General features: G+C 43.6%; 1 protein-coding gene across 1 annotated transcript in view; it reads right to left on the bottom strand.

Moving 5' to 3' along the window:
* LOC115350227 (lutropin-choriogonadotropic hormone receptor) overlaps positions 1–18,300 on the bottom strand; it is a 33,843-nt gene that overhangs the window by 13,870 nt on the left and 1,673 nt on the right. Inside the window, exons 2-4 of the mRNA XM_030035636.1 lie at positions 10,174–10,555; positions 3,387–3,458; positions 428–502 (exon numbers count right to left, since the gene is read on the bottom strand). Of these exons, the coding sequence (XP_029891496.1) occupies positions 428–502; positions 3,387–3,458; positions 10,174–10,555 (529 nt within the window). The remainder of the gene's footprint in view (positions 1–427; positions 503–3,386; positions 3,459–10,173; positions 10,556–18,300) is intronic.

Raw genomic sequence — 18,300 nt, 5'->3', positions numbered from 1 at the left:
GCTCAGAAGAAGAGCTATGCATACTAAGCAGCTGCATTTAAATACTGTAGAGCTTTTGAAAACTGCATCTTCAAAAAGGAAGATTTTTCTCATCTGTCGTCATCTCAAATTATTTCCCCGCTTAGAAAGCTCGACAGTGCCAGCAGAAGTAGACACAGAGCTCCGCTCCTGCCATTGAGCTCGCTGAAAGCAGTGGGACTTTCTACGCATGGATGTCTGCATGATTTAGATCTCCAAGGCTAGACCTTACAGAGTGCTCGCTATTTTATATGGTACTTTGGAGAGAAATGTTTCTCATCATAGATCTAATCCAAAGCCAACCGAAGTAATAGAGAAAGATTCGGTCCAAGAATACTTCTCTGCAGACTGTTTACTCCTCGATGATCCTAAATCACGATATGGATGCCTTTTTTTAAGTGATGCTTACATTTCAGACAAAGTGGGAAGGCTGTCAAATGCGCTCGCTTCTATTCTCTCCAGGGAGTCGCTCTGAGAGATTTCGCTATAATGAAAAAGGCAGACACAAAGCAATACATTAACAGAAAAGATACCAGAGATCAGCTTTCCACTTTGTATTTCCTTCTTTTATACATAGGTGTCCAACCCCGCTACCGATTCTGGTTTGGCAGCAGTGTCTGTGCCTCACCTTGGACATCTTGAAAGCCCGTGACAGTAGGGTTTGGACAGACCAGCCTTTTGCTGTCTTGGCAAAAGGGAATGCCAGCCCTTTGGAATAAGTATCTCTGTAACAGCCGATCTCCATTTTCTCAGTAAATTGTAGGTAAGGTACCGACTAAGGGCCAGAACTCATGTAAACAGAGTGAGCCCAAGCCTGTGAGCCTTTTGCTGCTGTCGTTGGTTCCGCTTAGTGAATTTATTTGCATGGGCAAGGATGTAGATCTTGTTCACGGTGCTTCATACGCTATTATTAAGTCAGGATGATGGTCATCTAATCCACAGATGTAGCAATACACAAATATGCATTCAGTGCACTTTATGAATAATTTGGGGGTTTAAATGCCATTTTCATTACATGCATGCAAACTGAAAGGAAGTGGCTCTTTTTCATCATTACACTGACCAACTTGACTGGTTTTGTAGGCACTGTTGGATTTTGATGTACAGACGCTCAGATTCAGCACAGGTACTTAAGAATAACCAATGCTGAACACAGAGAAAGAAAAAATCTGCTTATTTGATGCTTGTTAAATGCCTGTGAGATTAAGATTTATGGGACTGCACAAAATTGACTCCTGGAAGTGAATAGTATAATATTGATACATATTTAGGGGAAAGGTCTTCAAAACAGTGGTTTTCTCAACAGAATTGACTGGAAGGGCACATAAACTAAACCTAAGATTATATGCTGTCAAGAAAAAAAATATTTTCTAAACAATTGGAACGCATCTACAAATTCAGAGTCAGTATTGTCACAGTCCTGAGAGTTATCTTATTTCAATTACAATTACAAGAAAACAATTCCTTTTGGTGTTGATATAAAACCCCTTAGACTAAAATGAATTGCTTTTTTCACTTGTAGTGGCAAAGGGGAATGCACACTAGAAATCATATATTAAACATGTATGTATTTCTTACAGAACTATTTAAGATTTTTTCCATAGTCAGAATTCAGTGAGATTGTTATTTTTGGTATTGCACTAGTTACTCGTAAATGAGGGATGGATGTAGAACAAGTGGCCTGCTGGGCACCTGATCCTCGGAGACTCATGAGCTGGGAGGGATCAGTGCCTGCTCGCAGAACTTGAAGACTCTTTCAGGTCTGGGGTCTGAAACGTGGTCCTTCCATGGGATTCCTCCTGTCTGCCACTGGCTTACCATTTACGCATGTTGGAATGACTTATGGCAGTGAGAATAATTTATCATCAGATTTGCAGGTGGTGATGAGTTGCCAAATAGATGATTTAGAGGTTTGAAATTAAAAAATATGCATTTTTCAAAGTAACACTAAATCTCAATAAAATTATGAAGTGTTCTATAGATTTACTTCAGACAAATGCATCGATTTCTACGCTGTTACTTTGGAGAGATACATTAAAAGGACACAAGGAAATCAATTAAATTCTCTTTATGGAAGGGAAAATGTCAATGAACAAAACACTCTCTGTGAAGAACAGGATATGCATACAGTTTGGGAAAGTTTAGCCTCAAGTCATACAGGTAGGAGAAACTTTGTAGATTTAAGTTGGTCTCCCATCTGAAAACAATAAGTTCTCATTAGTCATTCAGATGCAAGTGAACGCAAGAATACCGCACCATTGGATTGTACTATAAAACTTTATTGCAGTAGAATACATGCAGCGGAGTTTAGCTTGTTTTCTACTTGCTAGAGCTACAGGAACACATAAGTTTCTAATTTGGCCAAAATTGTTTAGCCAATGAGCGCTAAAAGCTAAACTAGTCCAGCTGAGTCTATTCAGGCACTTGCATTACCCTCACCCTTCAAGCCTTTGCCTTCAAGAACGCACCACAAAAGTGTTTCCTACTTTCTCTTTTTGTTTCCTTGAAAATAAATTATGTAACATCAATATCTATTTTAATATATGATGCACTATGTGCTTTTCAAAGGTGAAGGGAAGCATAAAAAGTGCACCTTGAAAAGAAAGTGGCATCATTTGTGCTGCTGCTTAGGTTCTGAGGGAGTCGTTGCCCTGTTCTGCATCGCACTGGTGTGTCTTCAAGTTTGTCCTTTAGGGACCACCCAATGCAGCTAAAATAAAAAATAATAAATAATAGAGACCCAAGCCTGCCATCTTTCAGCTGGAATAACAACAGAAATAAGGGCAAAAGTGGTCAGACGAGCCTTATGGTCTGAGACCTTGATATAAAATAGGTACAAAGCCAAGGGAGAGGAAGCAACACAGACCCCGTGTGCAAAATTACAGCACTTGTAAATCAAAAGATCCAAGAAAAGGTTCAGTCCTACTGATCCCCTGCCAAGCTTGGTGCAAAATGCCACAGAACTATCTTATTTGGGTGCTGCATAAATGTATAAACACAGAATGCTATATAGCTATCATGGGAGTGATAACATTCGGTGATAGAAATCTATCTCCTCTGCCAATCAAAAGCACCTATCATCAGTTATTAAGCTGTATCCAGTTCTCTCTGATATGATTAATATTTCATTATGTGATCTGTTAAACAACTTTTGAAAATCATACCTTTTCAAAGACTCTTTTATATACTGCTTATAAGAAATGAAATGCTATGTTTACCCTTCCCCAGTGGGATTTTTTCACCAATAGTAGGTTTTAGCAACACATTCTCACGTTATTGTAAACAGATGTTACTTGGGATGGAGGTTTTTGATAGAATTTCTAGCAAGAAATTAAGGAAAAGCTTAATGAAAAATGTTGTCAACTTACATGATGAAGGCATCTCGAAGTCCTTCAAACGCGTGTGATGGGATTACTTTTACAGGCAGGTGAGTAAATGACCTGAAAAAAGAAGAGCGGGAGGAAAGGATTGTAAGGCGTGGGGTTTCCTTGTTTACAGATTGTACCATTACAGTGGGCAGAAAACCAAAAAAGCATAAAGCCACTTTATTTCGCCTGCAGTTCTCTCTACCTCTGGGGCCTGATCCGTTTACCATTGATCTCGGTTAAATGGAATTCAGAGGATATTGGGTCAGTTCCTCAACAGCATAAATTTGAGACTAATCACCGTCAACTCAATAATAATCATAACCTATTAAGTAAATTAATAGCCTGACGGAAGTGGGCTGCTACATTCACAGTCAAGGGAAGCTAAAGTCTATTTACAGTTAGTTCCTCAGGAAAAGCGGCTTTCATGTAAAGCTTTTTCTCTATAAAACAGTATCTTTGCATTCTCTGGACCATGTTCTTCTCTCAGCAGTATCCCTGTAATGTTGCAGCCTGGCACCCTGAATTCACTGGCAGTGCTCTGGCTGCGTACAAGTGTAGAAGAGATCCAAATCAGGCCTGATGTGGTGGATTTTTGGTTGTGGTTTTTTTTTTTTTTTTTTTAATAATTAATTGCAACAGTGTGGTTAGTTGATTAAAAGCAAGTGTATATTTTCCTTTTTTATTTTTTTAATTATGCTGACTGAGAAGTTAATAATGATGTGGGAGCCAGATCTGCATTTTACCATTCTACTTCACATCTGAATCACATTACTTTTTTACCAGCCAACTTATCTAGACATGACCACGCTCTCCCTGATAATGGCCATAGGAAAATATTTAACATATTTCAAGACGTTATCTCTGTGCAAACAGATAATTGCTCTATTTTGCTTTTTAATTACAAATATCTAGTCAGAGACATTTGTTTCCCATCCTTAAAACCCCTCTCTCAAGGTTTTTTGACTGAAATGGTTCCGTGCTATTCCTAAAACCTGCCTTTTTTTTTCTTTGTTGTCATAATCCTTTATATGAAGACAATTAAAAATGTTTATCAACTTTTATATGTACATATATATGTATGTCATATATATATATACACGTCATGCCCACACAATATAGTGGCAGGCTGTCACGCATACGCATGTCTCGGGGTTACTAGATGCACTAAGGAGCCTGGCAGTCAATTCCTAGCTACGTTCCAAACAGTCTGTATGATCTTTAGCAAATAATTTTGTTTCCTTGCACCTTGACTTGCTGTCAGTAAACTGCGAATAACAACGCTTCCCTACCTAATAGGGACGTTGTAAGGATACATATGGTTTTGCCGTCACTGTGATTGGGTCATACCTGCCTCTAGATGGACGTTGGCAAGTTGTGTTGTGCCTGAGGTTTGGTTAAATCCGAAATGAAACCGTCATGTGTCTTGAAAAATGTATTTGCCCCTGAGGGGACAGAAGGGTAGAGGTAATCCTGTAGCAGGGCTCAATACTCTGAGCCAGAAGGAAAACAACTTCAGGAAGAAGTAAAAAGTAGAGGCTGAGAAATTCCTGCTCTGTAAACCTGGCAGCAGGAACCTCTTCATAACTGCACTGTCAGCTGGGGCTGCTTGCAAAATAAAACATACCTTTTGTGAAAGCGTTTGCAAAAAATATTATCGCTTACAAAAGAAATAGAGAAGTGCCTGAAAGTGCAAAAAATAAAAGCCGGTCTTGGCTTTTAATTACATCAACATCTTCAGCCAAAGAACCTCCTACCTCCCCGAGACGTGCCGGTGAGCAGCGTGGTGGTTGTAAATTCCCGTTAATGCGAGGCTCGGAGTGACCCGCTCCCCCTGCCTGCGGAAAGCCTTTGGCAACGGTGCTCCCAGCTCAGCCACCTCAGCTGTGCGATTAAATTTAAGTGGGATGATCCAGCACTTTTAATACGTACTGTAGTTAAACCGCATGACGGCACTTAATCCGTTCTGTATTTCAACTTCATTGGGTTTTGTTTTTTAACTCTCCTGAGTTCACCTTGATAGCTGGAACTGTGAACTCATCTGCACTGACATTACCTCGTGCCATTAAGCATCTCACAAAACAGCAGGAACAAAGGAAGAAGGCAATTCATAATCAGCCTTCTCTCTTAATCCTCAAAATACTGGTGTAGCAGGCATAGACGGGTCCACATCAATAAAGACATCTTAAATTCACCAAAAAGGTGAATGTTCCCATCCCTGTTCTTGTCTACTTTACCTTTGTGGTTTATATCTCAAACCCTGCCTGTATTAAAGGGAAACATGTTCCTTCAGGTGTCTTCTTCTATACTTACAACATTTTGAAGAAGATCCTTTAGCTTGCTAAGCACAATCCAGCCCGTATATATGTATAAGCATTTAGGTTAATAGAGTTTTGAACTGCTTGTTGCAGGCTTAATTCTTTCCAAAGCGCCGAGTAAAGCGAGGTCTTATCTCCTGTGTTGAAGTCTCTGCTATTGAACATGACTGATGTCTTTGATAACACACAATGAAACTCAAGCAGGTACTGGCAGGAATTAAATATTGATTTCTTTCTGATAGCACTCAGATTGTGACACTCAGATGTGACCAGTTATTCATCTCTCGGAGCTGAGGAAGCTTTTGATAAAAAAAAAAAGAAAGTACAAACTGTGTTTTACAAAGCTGTGAAGCTCTTATACGTCTAACTTGCCCATGCTACTAGCCTGACTTCTGTAGCTCATGAAAGGAGGGACGCATCCATCTTCAATACAAGTTACCAACACCGGTTTGAAAGAGTGTTGTTAGTTAAAGGATGAACTTCTGCACTTTTAAGAAAAACTGTAATATTTCTCTCATAGTTAATACATCACAACTTGTATGCTTGTACTCACTCCTGCCATTCAGCACCTGACAATACTGCGGCTCCAGATAATTGAGGGACTTTTCTTCCTTGGAGAAAGGATGGACAGGCAGGAGTGGGGAGCCAGCCAGCCTTCTTGGCATTCACCAGCCCTTAGCATTTCTATAAATCAAGCTTGGTTTTCAGGGTACGTTGTTCTAGGCAGTAAGATTTGAAATGGCCAGACTAAATATGTGTAAGACTAAGAACATCGGGAGAGAGAGGAACAGCACCTAGATTGACCAAATCCTGTCCTTGCCTGGTAGCTCAGCTACTGTCCTTCTCTTCTCAGCTAGCATTTGTTTCCTCTATTTTTGTTTTGAAATCATAAATTTAGAGTGGATTTTTCACAGGGACGGTTAGTGTCCTGTTACTAGGATTACCGGGGCCAGCAGGGACCACGAGAGCAAACCACCTTCTGCTTCCCCTGCTGTGAATGTATAGATGGAGCTGTAAGAGCTCTTCAGAAAACATTCATGGGGAGGCCTATCCCAAGGATACAGTGGCATAAAACCTCTATCGCCCTTTTTTTTGCTTCTGGGATATAGCAGAGGCAACTTGACTCGACAACAATTTTTATCTGCTAAAAGATAAGCTTCGCTCCTCCGCTACCACATAGACTCAAGCTCCAAGAGAAGCTTTTGAGAGGTCTAGATGCCCAAAGACCTCGGGACCACTTGCAGTCCTGTTGATGAGGAATCAAAGCCCAAGCCCACTCACACCTCTGGAGGAAATCTCTGTATTACAGAATTCGCCTTTTGCAAAAAGTGATTAGTTGAACTGGTAATAAATAAAAAAAAAAAGCACACGGGCCCTAAAGCAATAGGTATGAATGTGTTACTGCAGCTGGGTTGGCTGTTATATTTTAGTGTCTCTATTTTATAGGATTACTCATATTTCTAAGGGCCAAAAGGTGAATGCATAAGGTAGAGTCTTGCTGGGAGCGGCAAACATTTTATTCCGTGGTGTCCTTGGACTTAACTCAGAAGGATTGGGAATATTGATTGAAACTAAGACTGAAAGTCCACCATTTTCCTAGGATTTTTATCAGCTTCTGGGGGCAATGTAAAGTGTTGGCATTGATTTTTAAAGCCCTGTATATCAAGTATTATCTACCTGAAATACGAACTATGATGCTGGATATATCACACAAGCAGCCAAAGAGTACTTTCCACTAGGTGATGATGGGTGATACATTATCTCCTATGAAAGATACCTGGGGCCCTGAAACTGAATTCCTCTGTCAATCCAAAAGAGCCAAAGATGCCCTTAGTGAAGACACGGTAGAACTGTCTACTTGTTCAGGCTTTTGCTATAAAGTTTTGGATTTGGTGCCTGGTAATTTGGTGCCTAATCACGGGCCACTCACCCTGCTGCAGAAGCCCTGCACACAGGGGCACACACTCAGGCACAGCAAAGTGTACCTCACTATGAAATGAGGTTTTTGAAGGGGCAGAAAGGTATTAGGTATCCAATGCCCATTCCTGTGCAGCTGGAGTTAGGTGCCTATCCGTTTTAGACTTTGCTAAAAAAACCCCAAAAGTACATACGAGCCTTCAAAAGAAGAAAAATCATGTTTTGTTTCAAACTATAATGGTGTATTAAAGATTATTTTTCTGCTGAGACTAAGAAGATGCATAGCTGCTGTAGTCAAAATGGCACACAAAGGTGTCTGGATAATGGAGTTGCTATAGTGTTTGTGTAATGTCCAAATTAAAAACAGGAGCCTGAGAAAAATATGGTCAATTCAGGTCTGTATAAAAGACATCATTCTGCAAGCTGTCGGAAGCCTAAGCGTTTTGAAAACTCTTCCAGCAATAATACGACATGGCAAGAATAAGTCGGGTAAAGACAAATGGCTGAAATTTCCCTACAGGATCTATACTTGGGATATAACAAACTATCAAAAATACATTTGGAAGCACAGCTCATTACAGCATCAGGGCTTGCATTACTCAGGTATAGCCGGAGTTACTTATTGGTGTTTATTCTCTTGACTGACTTGGTTGAACTCTTCTGTCTGTAAAGTTGGTTTCTACAGCCAGCCTAATAGCTGGACTTTGTGTACAATCAAAAAGATTAAATGTTATATTAAAGGTTGAAGGGAAAAATACTTCTCTTATTTTGGCCTATCATCTAGCCTTGTTGATCTGAGTGAAGCATAACTGGCAGCAGCCATAAGCCCATTATCTGTCTTAACCTGATCACTGAGGCTGGGATGTGGTTTCTTCTTGGGGTGATAGATGGAAAAAGGAAAGATGAAAAACTAAAGCAAAAAAAGAAAGAAAAAGCATGGAAGTTTAGAGCTTTTGATAACCTCTGTGGGCTGTGAGGTGCACCGTCCTAATAAACACGCTAGATCGCTGCAAAAACTAAGTTCCCCATTTGTTTCTGCTGCTGCAGGGATCCTCGATGTGACCGATCCACTGCCAGCTCTGCGTGTGGTACAAACACCAGGGAAGAAGTGTGCTTGTTGCAATAATTATGGAGAGTCTCTCCAGCATCCACGGGCTCTGCTTTCTCTGACACTAAGGTAACACAGGGAAATGGGGAGGAAACAAATTCAGGACAGAGATTTTTCTGAAATCTGACTTTGGAGGAATGATTCACACGGTTCTAGATTAATACAAATTAGTATTTCTTGCTCCTACCAATTCTCGAGCTAGGGAGAAAGGGAAGAGGAGATCAGGGATAGTATCATCCCCGGGGAATTTCAAGAGCATGTTAAATTTACAAACAAATCGGTTGAAAATGGAAAACACAGGCTTTGTTACTAAAAGGGGCATAATAAGAAAACCCCAGCTCAATTCATGCACAGATAACCAAGGGATCCTAGAAAAGGCAACTATGCTATCTGTTGGTCGTCTAGTCCCGTATTTTGACGCCACGGTTGTTTAGACCAGTGCTGTAACTGAGCCCGTAAACAACACAACAACACTTGAATACCTACGTATGCCAAGTATTTGTTCTGGTCGACTAGATCACGAGCTTGTGGGATTGGGGTAAGGGAATGCCTGTGATTCCCTGTTGCTGTAATGTGATCCTGATTCCCAGAGGAGCATTAGGCAGAAGGATAAGATGGACCACCCTACAGAGGTCCAAACAGCTGTCAGAACTCACAGCAGCTTTTTTACTACCAGAGAGGGCAAAAAGATTAGCCACTAACCCGTCAATGAGTTGGACCTCGAAAAGAGGTGACGAGCACTGCTGGGAGGATTTTGATGCTTAATTATAGGGGGCATTAAATTGCACAAGCTTTGGGAGAAGAGGCTGCAAGAAGTCTGATGGATTTGTGAAAGAAAAAAACAAACCGACTAGGACTGACAGAAGGTTTAGGACCAAATATCAACTTGTTAATCGGGTTCACTTTATAGTTAACTATACCACTACAAGGCGCTTTTTGGGGGATAGGGAAGGCAGCTGTTGCCTCCTGCCACGGCGGGAGAATAGAAAAAGAAAAGTTCAGACAACTCCACTACCACTTCTCTCCGCCACTGAGGCTGCATGCCGTTTGGAGGGAACTGCTCGACATTTTGCCCGAGGATGCGCACCTTCTTCCCACGGCGACACCTCAGCCCCGGCGTTCCCCCCCCCAGGCACGCTGTTCCCCCTGTTATTTTTTTAAAACCCAAGTCAAAAAAAAAAAAAAAACCCAAAAAACAAACCTCCATCCCAGCTCCAATACCCCACCGCAAATCTCCTCACCTCCGCGGGACGAGCGATGCTTAAAAAAAAACCCCCACCGCCCACCCGGGACAGCGTACGGCAAAACCGCGGCTGTTCCGCGGGGTGGGGGAGCGCAGCCTCCTCCCCACCCGCGGAACGGCACCCCCCCCCCCCTCCCCACGCATCCCCCTCGCGTGGGGCGAGCCGCTAACCTCCCCCCCCCCCCCCCCACCCGCGGTACTTACGCGCGGGCGGGCGCAGGCAGCGCCCCCCGCGGCGGGGGCGGGCAGCGCAGGGCGCCCTGGCTGCAGGCGCAGCGCAGCGGGCAGCGGCCGCCGGCCGCGGCGGGCAGGACGAGGAGGAGCGGCGGCGGCGGCGGCAGAAGCAGCGGCAGAAGAAGCGGCAGAGGCAGCGGCAGCGGCAGCGGCAGCGGCAGGGCGGGCACCATGGCCGGCGGCTCGTTTCGCCTCCGCTCCTCGCCTCTGGTAGCCCGCGGGTCGCGGTCGGAGCCCCCGGCTCCTCCCGCCCCGGGGCGGGCTCGCCGCCCTCCGCCCTCAGCCGAGGGGGAGAGCCGGGAGGCGCTGCCCGGCTTCCCCCCCTCCTCCCCTTCCCTCACCGGGGCTTTCCCTGGATGCAAAAGCTAGGGGTGGCAAGCAGAAGGTTGCCTTTGATTTTTTTTTTTTTTTTTTTTTTTTGCGTGAGGTCTGGAAACGGGTCGGTCCGCTCTTGGGAGGATGGGGAGGGCAAGCGATGCTCTCCGTTCCTAGAGGTGTTAGGCGGGCGACGGTGTCGAGCTCGACTCTGCTTCAGACTGGGGTGCGGGAAAGCTGAGGGGGTGGAGGTGTGGGTCCTGGAAAGTCCCATTTGCCTGGCTAGTAACTCCTTTGAGAGTTTGTGTCTGGGGGAAAACGCGTCGCATTTCCCCGAACGGGGTAGACGCTCGTTGCGCAGATACGGCAGCCTCGTGAGTGGATGGGAATGGTTGGGATACAAATGTCCCTGTCAAATGCTCTCTTACGGCTCCACGTGCAGATGCTGTATCGCTCATGAAGGGTTATCATTTGCCTGCCGGGTGATCAAAGAGACGCATTTCAGGGTGCGTGACTTGTTACTTTATGATCAATTATACCCTTTGCGTGGAGGAACTAATCATGTTCTCAGGACTACTTATCTTCACAAAGGTCCATTCGTGTTGTAAGGGACTGTTTTCCACGCAACTATCATTATTGCTATTGTTGTTATCATTTATTACTACCGCTGTAGCTTCTAGAAGCTATAGTTAGAAACCAGTACCCTATTTATGGCAAGTGCTGGAGCAAACCACCAAAAAAGATAATTGCCCCCCAGAACAGGATTTGCAAACAAAGTATAAGGGTGTGGGTATGTCATCAAAAGCTACCTCTGTCTTCAAGTGTATCCAGGAAAAAGGAAAAAAGTAAAGGAGGGAATGTCCCACCACAACATGGGTCTTGTCTTCCAGTTGTTGCTTTAAAACCATGGAATCAAATAATAAAGCCTTTTACAGGTTTTGGTGTTTAGGACTCAAATGTGAGAACAGAATGAGGCATGTGAGATGTGCAGGGTCTGCGGGCATCCCTGTATTCTCGGTGGGGGCTTGGAGCCGGAGAAGAAAGCGCTGAGCAACTCCTGTGGTCTGGCGTCAACAGCACGGCCTGTGTCCAGCCGGATCGGGAGCTGGAACCAAATCTCGCGCAGGACGGTAGGGTGGCAAAGCTCTGCTTTGTTGTCCCTCTCGCAAGCGCTACCATCCGCTCAACCTTCTTCCTTCAGCATCATCCGCTCCACTTCAACGGATAGGGATGTTAGCTTTTATTCCGACCTCGCAGTGGTTATGAGGTGCGCTCCATCACTTTATTCTGCTCTGCTTGGCATACTCTTTTTCTCCACCACTACAGCAGGGTTATTCCGATGGATGGTCTACCTAATTCCAGCTAGCACATGCCTTTATATCGATCTGGCCTCCTCCTCCCCACCTCCCCATCACCTTTGAAATCGAGGAAAGTGGTGGGGTTATGAAAGCGAGGGAGCAACTGAACCGTGCCAGCTGACAAGCGTAGGATAACGCTCGTGCGAAGTGCATTTTCCTTGAGGTCTGTCCGTAGGGTACTGCTGACCCTCTCCCAACACTCAGCTGCCCCGGTCATGAGCAGTAGCAGGTTTCTGGGGTCCTGCAGCTTGATTTCTTACAGGAGGAGCAAGCAGTGAGGAAAAAATCTGGGTATATTCTTGTGTTATTTACATGTGCTCATATACATTGATTTGGGAAGGAGACAGCCAGAGGGCAAGCAAGAAATTCCCTTCTCGAGACTCCTCCTGCCAAGCTGCTGGTTCCCAAGGAGCAGTTTGGTTCCTGATTCGGCTGCGTGCACGTTTTACGTCAGGAAGCAAACTCCCCGCTGCCAGATAGCTTGTCTGTCCACAAAGCTGCCTACACTCCCAAAGTCAGGCAAAACAGTGCATCTTAAAAAAAAAAAGAAAAAAAAAATTAAAAAGAAAATTCATTTGACAAGCCATCTTGGAAGAGCATGGGGAGCATGACTACTCTTCTCAGCGCAGTGCCTGCCAGGAGCGCAGGAGCGGTGGCACTGCTCCGACGCACAGCGGGGACACGGCGCTGCGAAATTCTGGGCTTGCTGCGCTCCCGTCGGGTTGTGATGGCGAATTGTATGGCCAGATTGAACTAGCGTAGATCTAGCCATTTTGGGTAAAGGTGATTTTCTAGGCGGTGGCGGTTGCGGGGCAGTATTCAGAGATTTGTGCTGCAGCTATACTGGAGCTGGCTAGCTCAAGCTGGTTTGGGTATGAGCTGCAGTCTCATCTTTAGCAGTAATGCCAACATACCACAGGCTGTAGGGGTATTTCTCTTTCCTTACCTGCTTGGCTTTTGCCTTCGGTATTTTGACCTCCAAGTAAAGTGCCGGTGGCTGTGAGGTGTTTTGTGACTTCAGGCTCACCGAGGGCTGGATTTGCGCTGATAACAAGACATATCAGATCTCTGAGCCTTCCCTTCCCCCTTTCAGCAGTTTGTCAGAGGACAGGAGAGCGTCGCAATTAGCCATGTAATTATAAATCAGTTTGTTATTTATGCGTCTTTATGCCCATGTGTGTACAGAGTACATATCTTGCGAGCAACTGCAAAAACCATTTAATAATCTGTAACAGTCACACATCCTTGATTGCATTCAGCCCATTGATCTGCATTCAGCCCACTAATTCACCTAAGCTGTCATAGGGCATCTTGTACACGTTGTAGGGAGAAGCAAATTTACCCCCCCGAAAGCGTAGCTCTCCCTGAAAGCCCCTCCCCAGAAACTATCACTGAGAGGTGTTAGCTGTATATATAAAAACATTTTGATGCCCTATTATTTTCAACATACCTAAATTAGAATTGTAAGCAAAAAAGCTTTATTTCTGATGGAAAGACACGATCATTAGGCAGCCTTGCACATCTGGTCCTGAATTAATATCTATCCCAAATGAAGTAGTAATTATGCATAAGTACAGGCATATATGCACGCGGTGTTAACCAAAATTCACAGATGCAGGAGTAACAGCGCTTCATGTACGGAGGAGCCTTCTACAGCTCTGTAACTACACGTACAAATAGTTTTACACCTACATTCATACACGGCTGTATAATCGTAATGAATGGCACTACATATATTTTACAGTTCAGGGAACCATCTTTATTCTGGCAGTACTTAAGCGGGAGCTTAACTTTGATGGGTTGAAGTTTCACTGATGTCGCAGGGAATTAAAGATATGCCTGATGTTATTCTTCTGCTCAAGCGCTGGCGTACGCGGGGATTGCTTTCCACATGTTGGAGTGCTTTCCTGAATCCTTGCCTCAAGGCCGCCGTGCCGAAGTGTACGCGAGCCCTTCTGCGCACAGAAATCGCAGGAGTGATAACGGCCGCCGGGGCTGCAGCTGTGGGTTGTAGGTTTGTTCCGCACAGGCGAAAAATGTAAACAGGAAAAGCCCGCAGCCCTTTCTCCGTCGGATCTCCCGCTGCTCTGAACTGTGGGGTTGATGGAGCAAGGACTGAGAGATCTGGCTCGGAGGGGCTGGTACAAGGTTTCTCACTCTGACATCCAACAGCAGGGCTGCAACCTGTCGGCCCGCTTTGCTCGGGAACGACCCAGAACTGGCAGTCATTGTAGACCCGGTTTAGGCCAGTTATTCTAATTTACTGTCTTTCCCTCTTTCTCCATTTGTTAACCTTAACATGCCTTTTTACAGTTCCTCAGAGAAGTAGTGCCAGTGGAATACTCATGTGTAGAAAAAATTGCTTTTGAGGTACAGAACACAGCTAATTACGGCGTTACAATTAGCTGAATGCCCTTAACAGAGTCCGAGGGGGGAAATGATGGTGCAGCATCTGCTATAACATATGCTTTTCTAGTTTCCAGAAGATAACAGTGGGCATGTATGCTCCCATGGATTGTGCTTTCTGCCTGAAGAGCAGAGCAGCCCGCAGATGCTCCAGTATTTCTTCCACCCGAACTCCGTTAGAAATGTCTGATGCTGCATACATCTGTCATGATGAATTACGCTTTCTTGGCTTCAGACTCCTTCGTGCAGACAGACTTATAACGACGCAACGGTAATTCATGTCCCATTGTTCCTGAGTGCATACTTCATCCTAAGGGCGGGTGTCGTACCAAGAACGGTGGAGAGGTAACAGGCAGTATGGCAGTGCCTGAGTTTGTGCTCAGCTCTGAGGTGCTTCTCACTGTTCACTGAATTACCATATAAATCCGACCAACTGCTTCTTTCTGTGTGGTTTTTTTTTGGTTTTGTTGCTTTTTTTTTTTTTCACTGCCGTATCGGAAAGCTGAAGTGCTCTTCGGTGTACTGTTTAGTGAACAAAACCTAAAATGGCTCATTATTTTCTATCCTATAGATTAACTTTGCCTTGTGCAAAACATCCCGGAATGGTTGTAGCCCTGATAATATACTGCACAACATGCTGAACTATCCTAAATACAGTTGAATTAGAGCTGAAAATGAATGAGCTAGCTTAGTCAAATACTGCTTCAAATTTCACACAAGCCTTTTGCTCCTTTCTGTTACTTTATTTTTTTATCACATTTTTAACATTTCACTGTCTTTGGCCTTAACCAGGGCCCAGAACTCCAAGAAGAAATGCATTTGTAAAGAGATTATTAAAAAATATGTCACTACAGTTGCAAAGCAGCACGTAGTAACTAACTTTGGACCGCATCCATCCTGCTAAGTACTGATTAATAGGAGAGTTTGTTTATAGAAAGCGGGTCTCTGTTATTTAGCCAATTACTTAATTATCGATTCTCTCTTCCCAGTTTGTTTGGCAGTCTTGCGCTATGATCTGTGGCAGCACCTGACAAAAAAAAAAAAAAAAAAAATTAAATTTTTGGGGAGGGCTTTGGCCAGCACATATAAACCTGCCATTTACCTCCGGTAAAGCCTGGATGAAGGATGCTGAGAGAGAAAGAAGCCCGTGGCTCCTCCATAAGCAGCTGGAAAAGAGCCGTGCGTTTGTACAACGGTAACTCTGCCCCAGCCCTTTACTGTGCACGTTTTCGATGTAGCGCTAGAGCCGTCGGTTCTTCGTGAATATGATGTCATACGGTTAGTGCACACGTCTTTATGAATTAGAGGACTGTGACCATCTTGTGGGCATTACACGTCCTTGTGTGGAGGCTGTGAGCGCGACGGGGAGTGAACCCTGGCGTCTCAGCGGTGGGACCAGGGCGGCAGTGGAGGGGAAAAGTAAATTAGGGGAGTCGAGGGAGTGGGGATTTTTCTCACTTGGGCCATAGTATTAGTTCTCTGACTGATGCATCAGTGAAGTCTTACTTATTTATAACTCTACGTGAGCATGTGCTTGCAGGTGTTAAATGAGGCTAGTGGGGCTCCTTGTTTGCAAGAGCGCCTGAGTGCCTGGAAGGGGCACTGAGCTGAAAAGACAGGCTGTGAATTTATACGTGTACACGTTCTACAGCCAAAGCCTGAAGGCTGGATAAGGTTTGAAGTAGGATGAGTTGTAAGCTTTATTCACTGGATGGCAAAGCCCGTGGTCTTTGATCCAGTAATCCCTATGTCAGTTGGATCATAAATCCAATAATTAAGTACAGTGTAGTTTTTCAGTCCCTCTTCGGAAGACTTTCTTTCACATTCTTATTTATCTTTTGTCTGTTGTCTTAAAATGTCAAAAGAGGGTGGTAACAGCCATTTGCAATCAGGTCTGAGCCTGATTCCTCTGTCACTTTTAGCGCGTATTATGCACTGATTTAGAATCTATTTTAAAACACATTAAAGCCATAATGAGAAATGAAGGAAGCCCTGCACTTCTGAGTGCGTGTTTGATGCTTACCTCGTTGAATTCAGGAAGAAGGGATTATTAAAGACATAAAAGCTGTCTCTTTATCAGGAGCTTAAAAACACTCCAAGGGAAACAAAATCTGTTGTGCTTAGCTGCTGTAATTTAAGAGCCAAATTCTGCTCTCATTTATAACGGCATATATTTGAATTTGGTTAAAGTTGGATTAACATGGCTGCAAATGAGATCAAAATGTGTCTTCAGAAGTTCATAAGGTAAGAAGCAGTTTTGCACCCTACCTTGTTCATTTTATCTATGCGTATGCTCTTACCGACTCTGTGCTTTGGCACGTCACCCTGGGGAAAAAAAAAATCTATGGCACATTTGATCTCTTTTTAATGGTCCTAGTCAGAATGGGTATTTTTGATTCTAAGGCTAGATGTGGCCAGGTTGGTAAAATTCCACTGGGATTTCTACACTTTGCCATTCCCATGATATTTGAATACTGCATGAAAAAATAATGGCATGCTGCCTAGATCCTGAGATTTTGGTTCAAGTATTTCATGGACTTTCAGGTTCAAAAGGGCTGCAGTTACATTGAGTTTCACTTGCTACATAACGCAGGCCAGCTTGTGTGATTCTGACAATGCAGAGATGGGTAGGAGAGAAGTAATTTCTCTCATTAAACATTGGTTTAATAGTTAGTACAAGTTCATTATATAAAAATGATAGCTCACAATCTGTCGACAAAAAATCAGAACTACCCATACTATATTGATTAAAAGAATACTATTTTTTTGGTAAACATTATGAAGTGGATTGGAAAGCAGTTAATACATTTTCTTCTGGGAGCTGATTAAAGAAGAATTGAATTAGACAAACATATGTGGCCTTACAAGGGACAATAATTCCAAATCTTAGTGTGCATTTCAAACGGAATAGTGTTAGCCATCCTCAGCTTGTTCACTTTCCTACCTCTTCCACTGACATCCAGTAGGGTTACATTATTTCAAGGTCAATATTTCCAAGGGTGATTCTCTCCAAGGGTGCAGGACGTTGTGTAATTGGCCATCGGTCAGAAAATGCGTTAATACTGATAAAACATGAAGGAATGTTTTCTGCTTGTCCTTATATGACTTACAAAGTATACAGCGCTTCTTTTTTTCCCCAACTCAACGTCAAATTAATGGAGTTTGTCAGCTGTTTAGGTAATGAGCTAGAGCAGACATTATGTTTTTGGAGGAGATGTGTGTGTGTTACATTGTGAGGCCAAAATCCAGAAAGATGAATGTTTTCAACCATCTTGACAACCAGACTATCTCCCTGAATATATAGTGCCTAGTACCCTTAAAGAAAGATTATTTTTTAAAACCTCTTAATGATTACTGGCAGAAATACAAGAAAAATGGAAAACATTTTGATTTACACCAACATGAAGTGAGGTTGGAATCAAGTCCTAAATGAGAGGCACTTTCAGTTTATTTGTGATTAACCTCATACTCCTATTTTTTTTTTTTTTTTTTTTTTTTTTTAGTGCTTCACAGGTGTGGCTAAGGAGTTAGTGTAATGCTTGGGAACAGGCCCAGGACGTGACTGACCCCAATTCTTCCATGTCTTAACTGGGTTCAGCTGTGATGTGTTTTTGCAAAAGCCAATAGTATCACCTGAGGTTGAAAAGCTGGAGCTGATACCAAACTTCTCTGCCTAGCTTTTACCTATCCGACTGCTGCAGCAGCACCTGTCTCCAAGGTTTGGTCTGTAAGCTTCTTGTAAAGTTCATGGAAGGAACTAGATACCTCCAAAAAAGCAATCCCAAATTATGCAAACCTTAGAAAGAGCCATTCGGAGCAAGCCAGGGAGCTCTGGGCAGATGCATGAATATGAAGCCCAGCTCACACTAAAGCAGGAGACAAACAGCTGCATCCATCCAGGATCCAGAGTTGCAAATCCCTATATCTATCATTTGGGAGGAGAAAACCCTTGCAAACTCGTCTTTTAAAGAGTTTCCACAGGGGGAAGAAATGCTGATGCCTGTGAGGAGAAGGGTGC

This window comes from Aquila chrysaetos, chromosome 13 (assembly GCF_900496995.4).
Source record: "Aquila chrysaetos chrysaetos chromosome 13, bAquChr1.4, whole genome shotgun sequence".
NCBI lineage: Eukaryota > Metazoa > Chordata > Aves > Accipitriformes > Accipitridae > Aquila > Aquila chrysaetos.
Note: the sequence above shows the minus strand (reverse complement) of the source record. Positions and strands in the feature narration are given on the sequence as shown.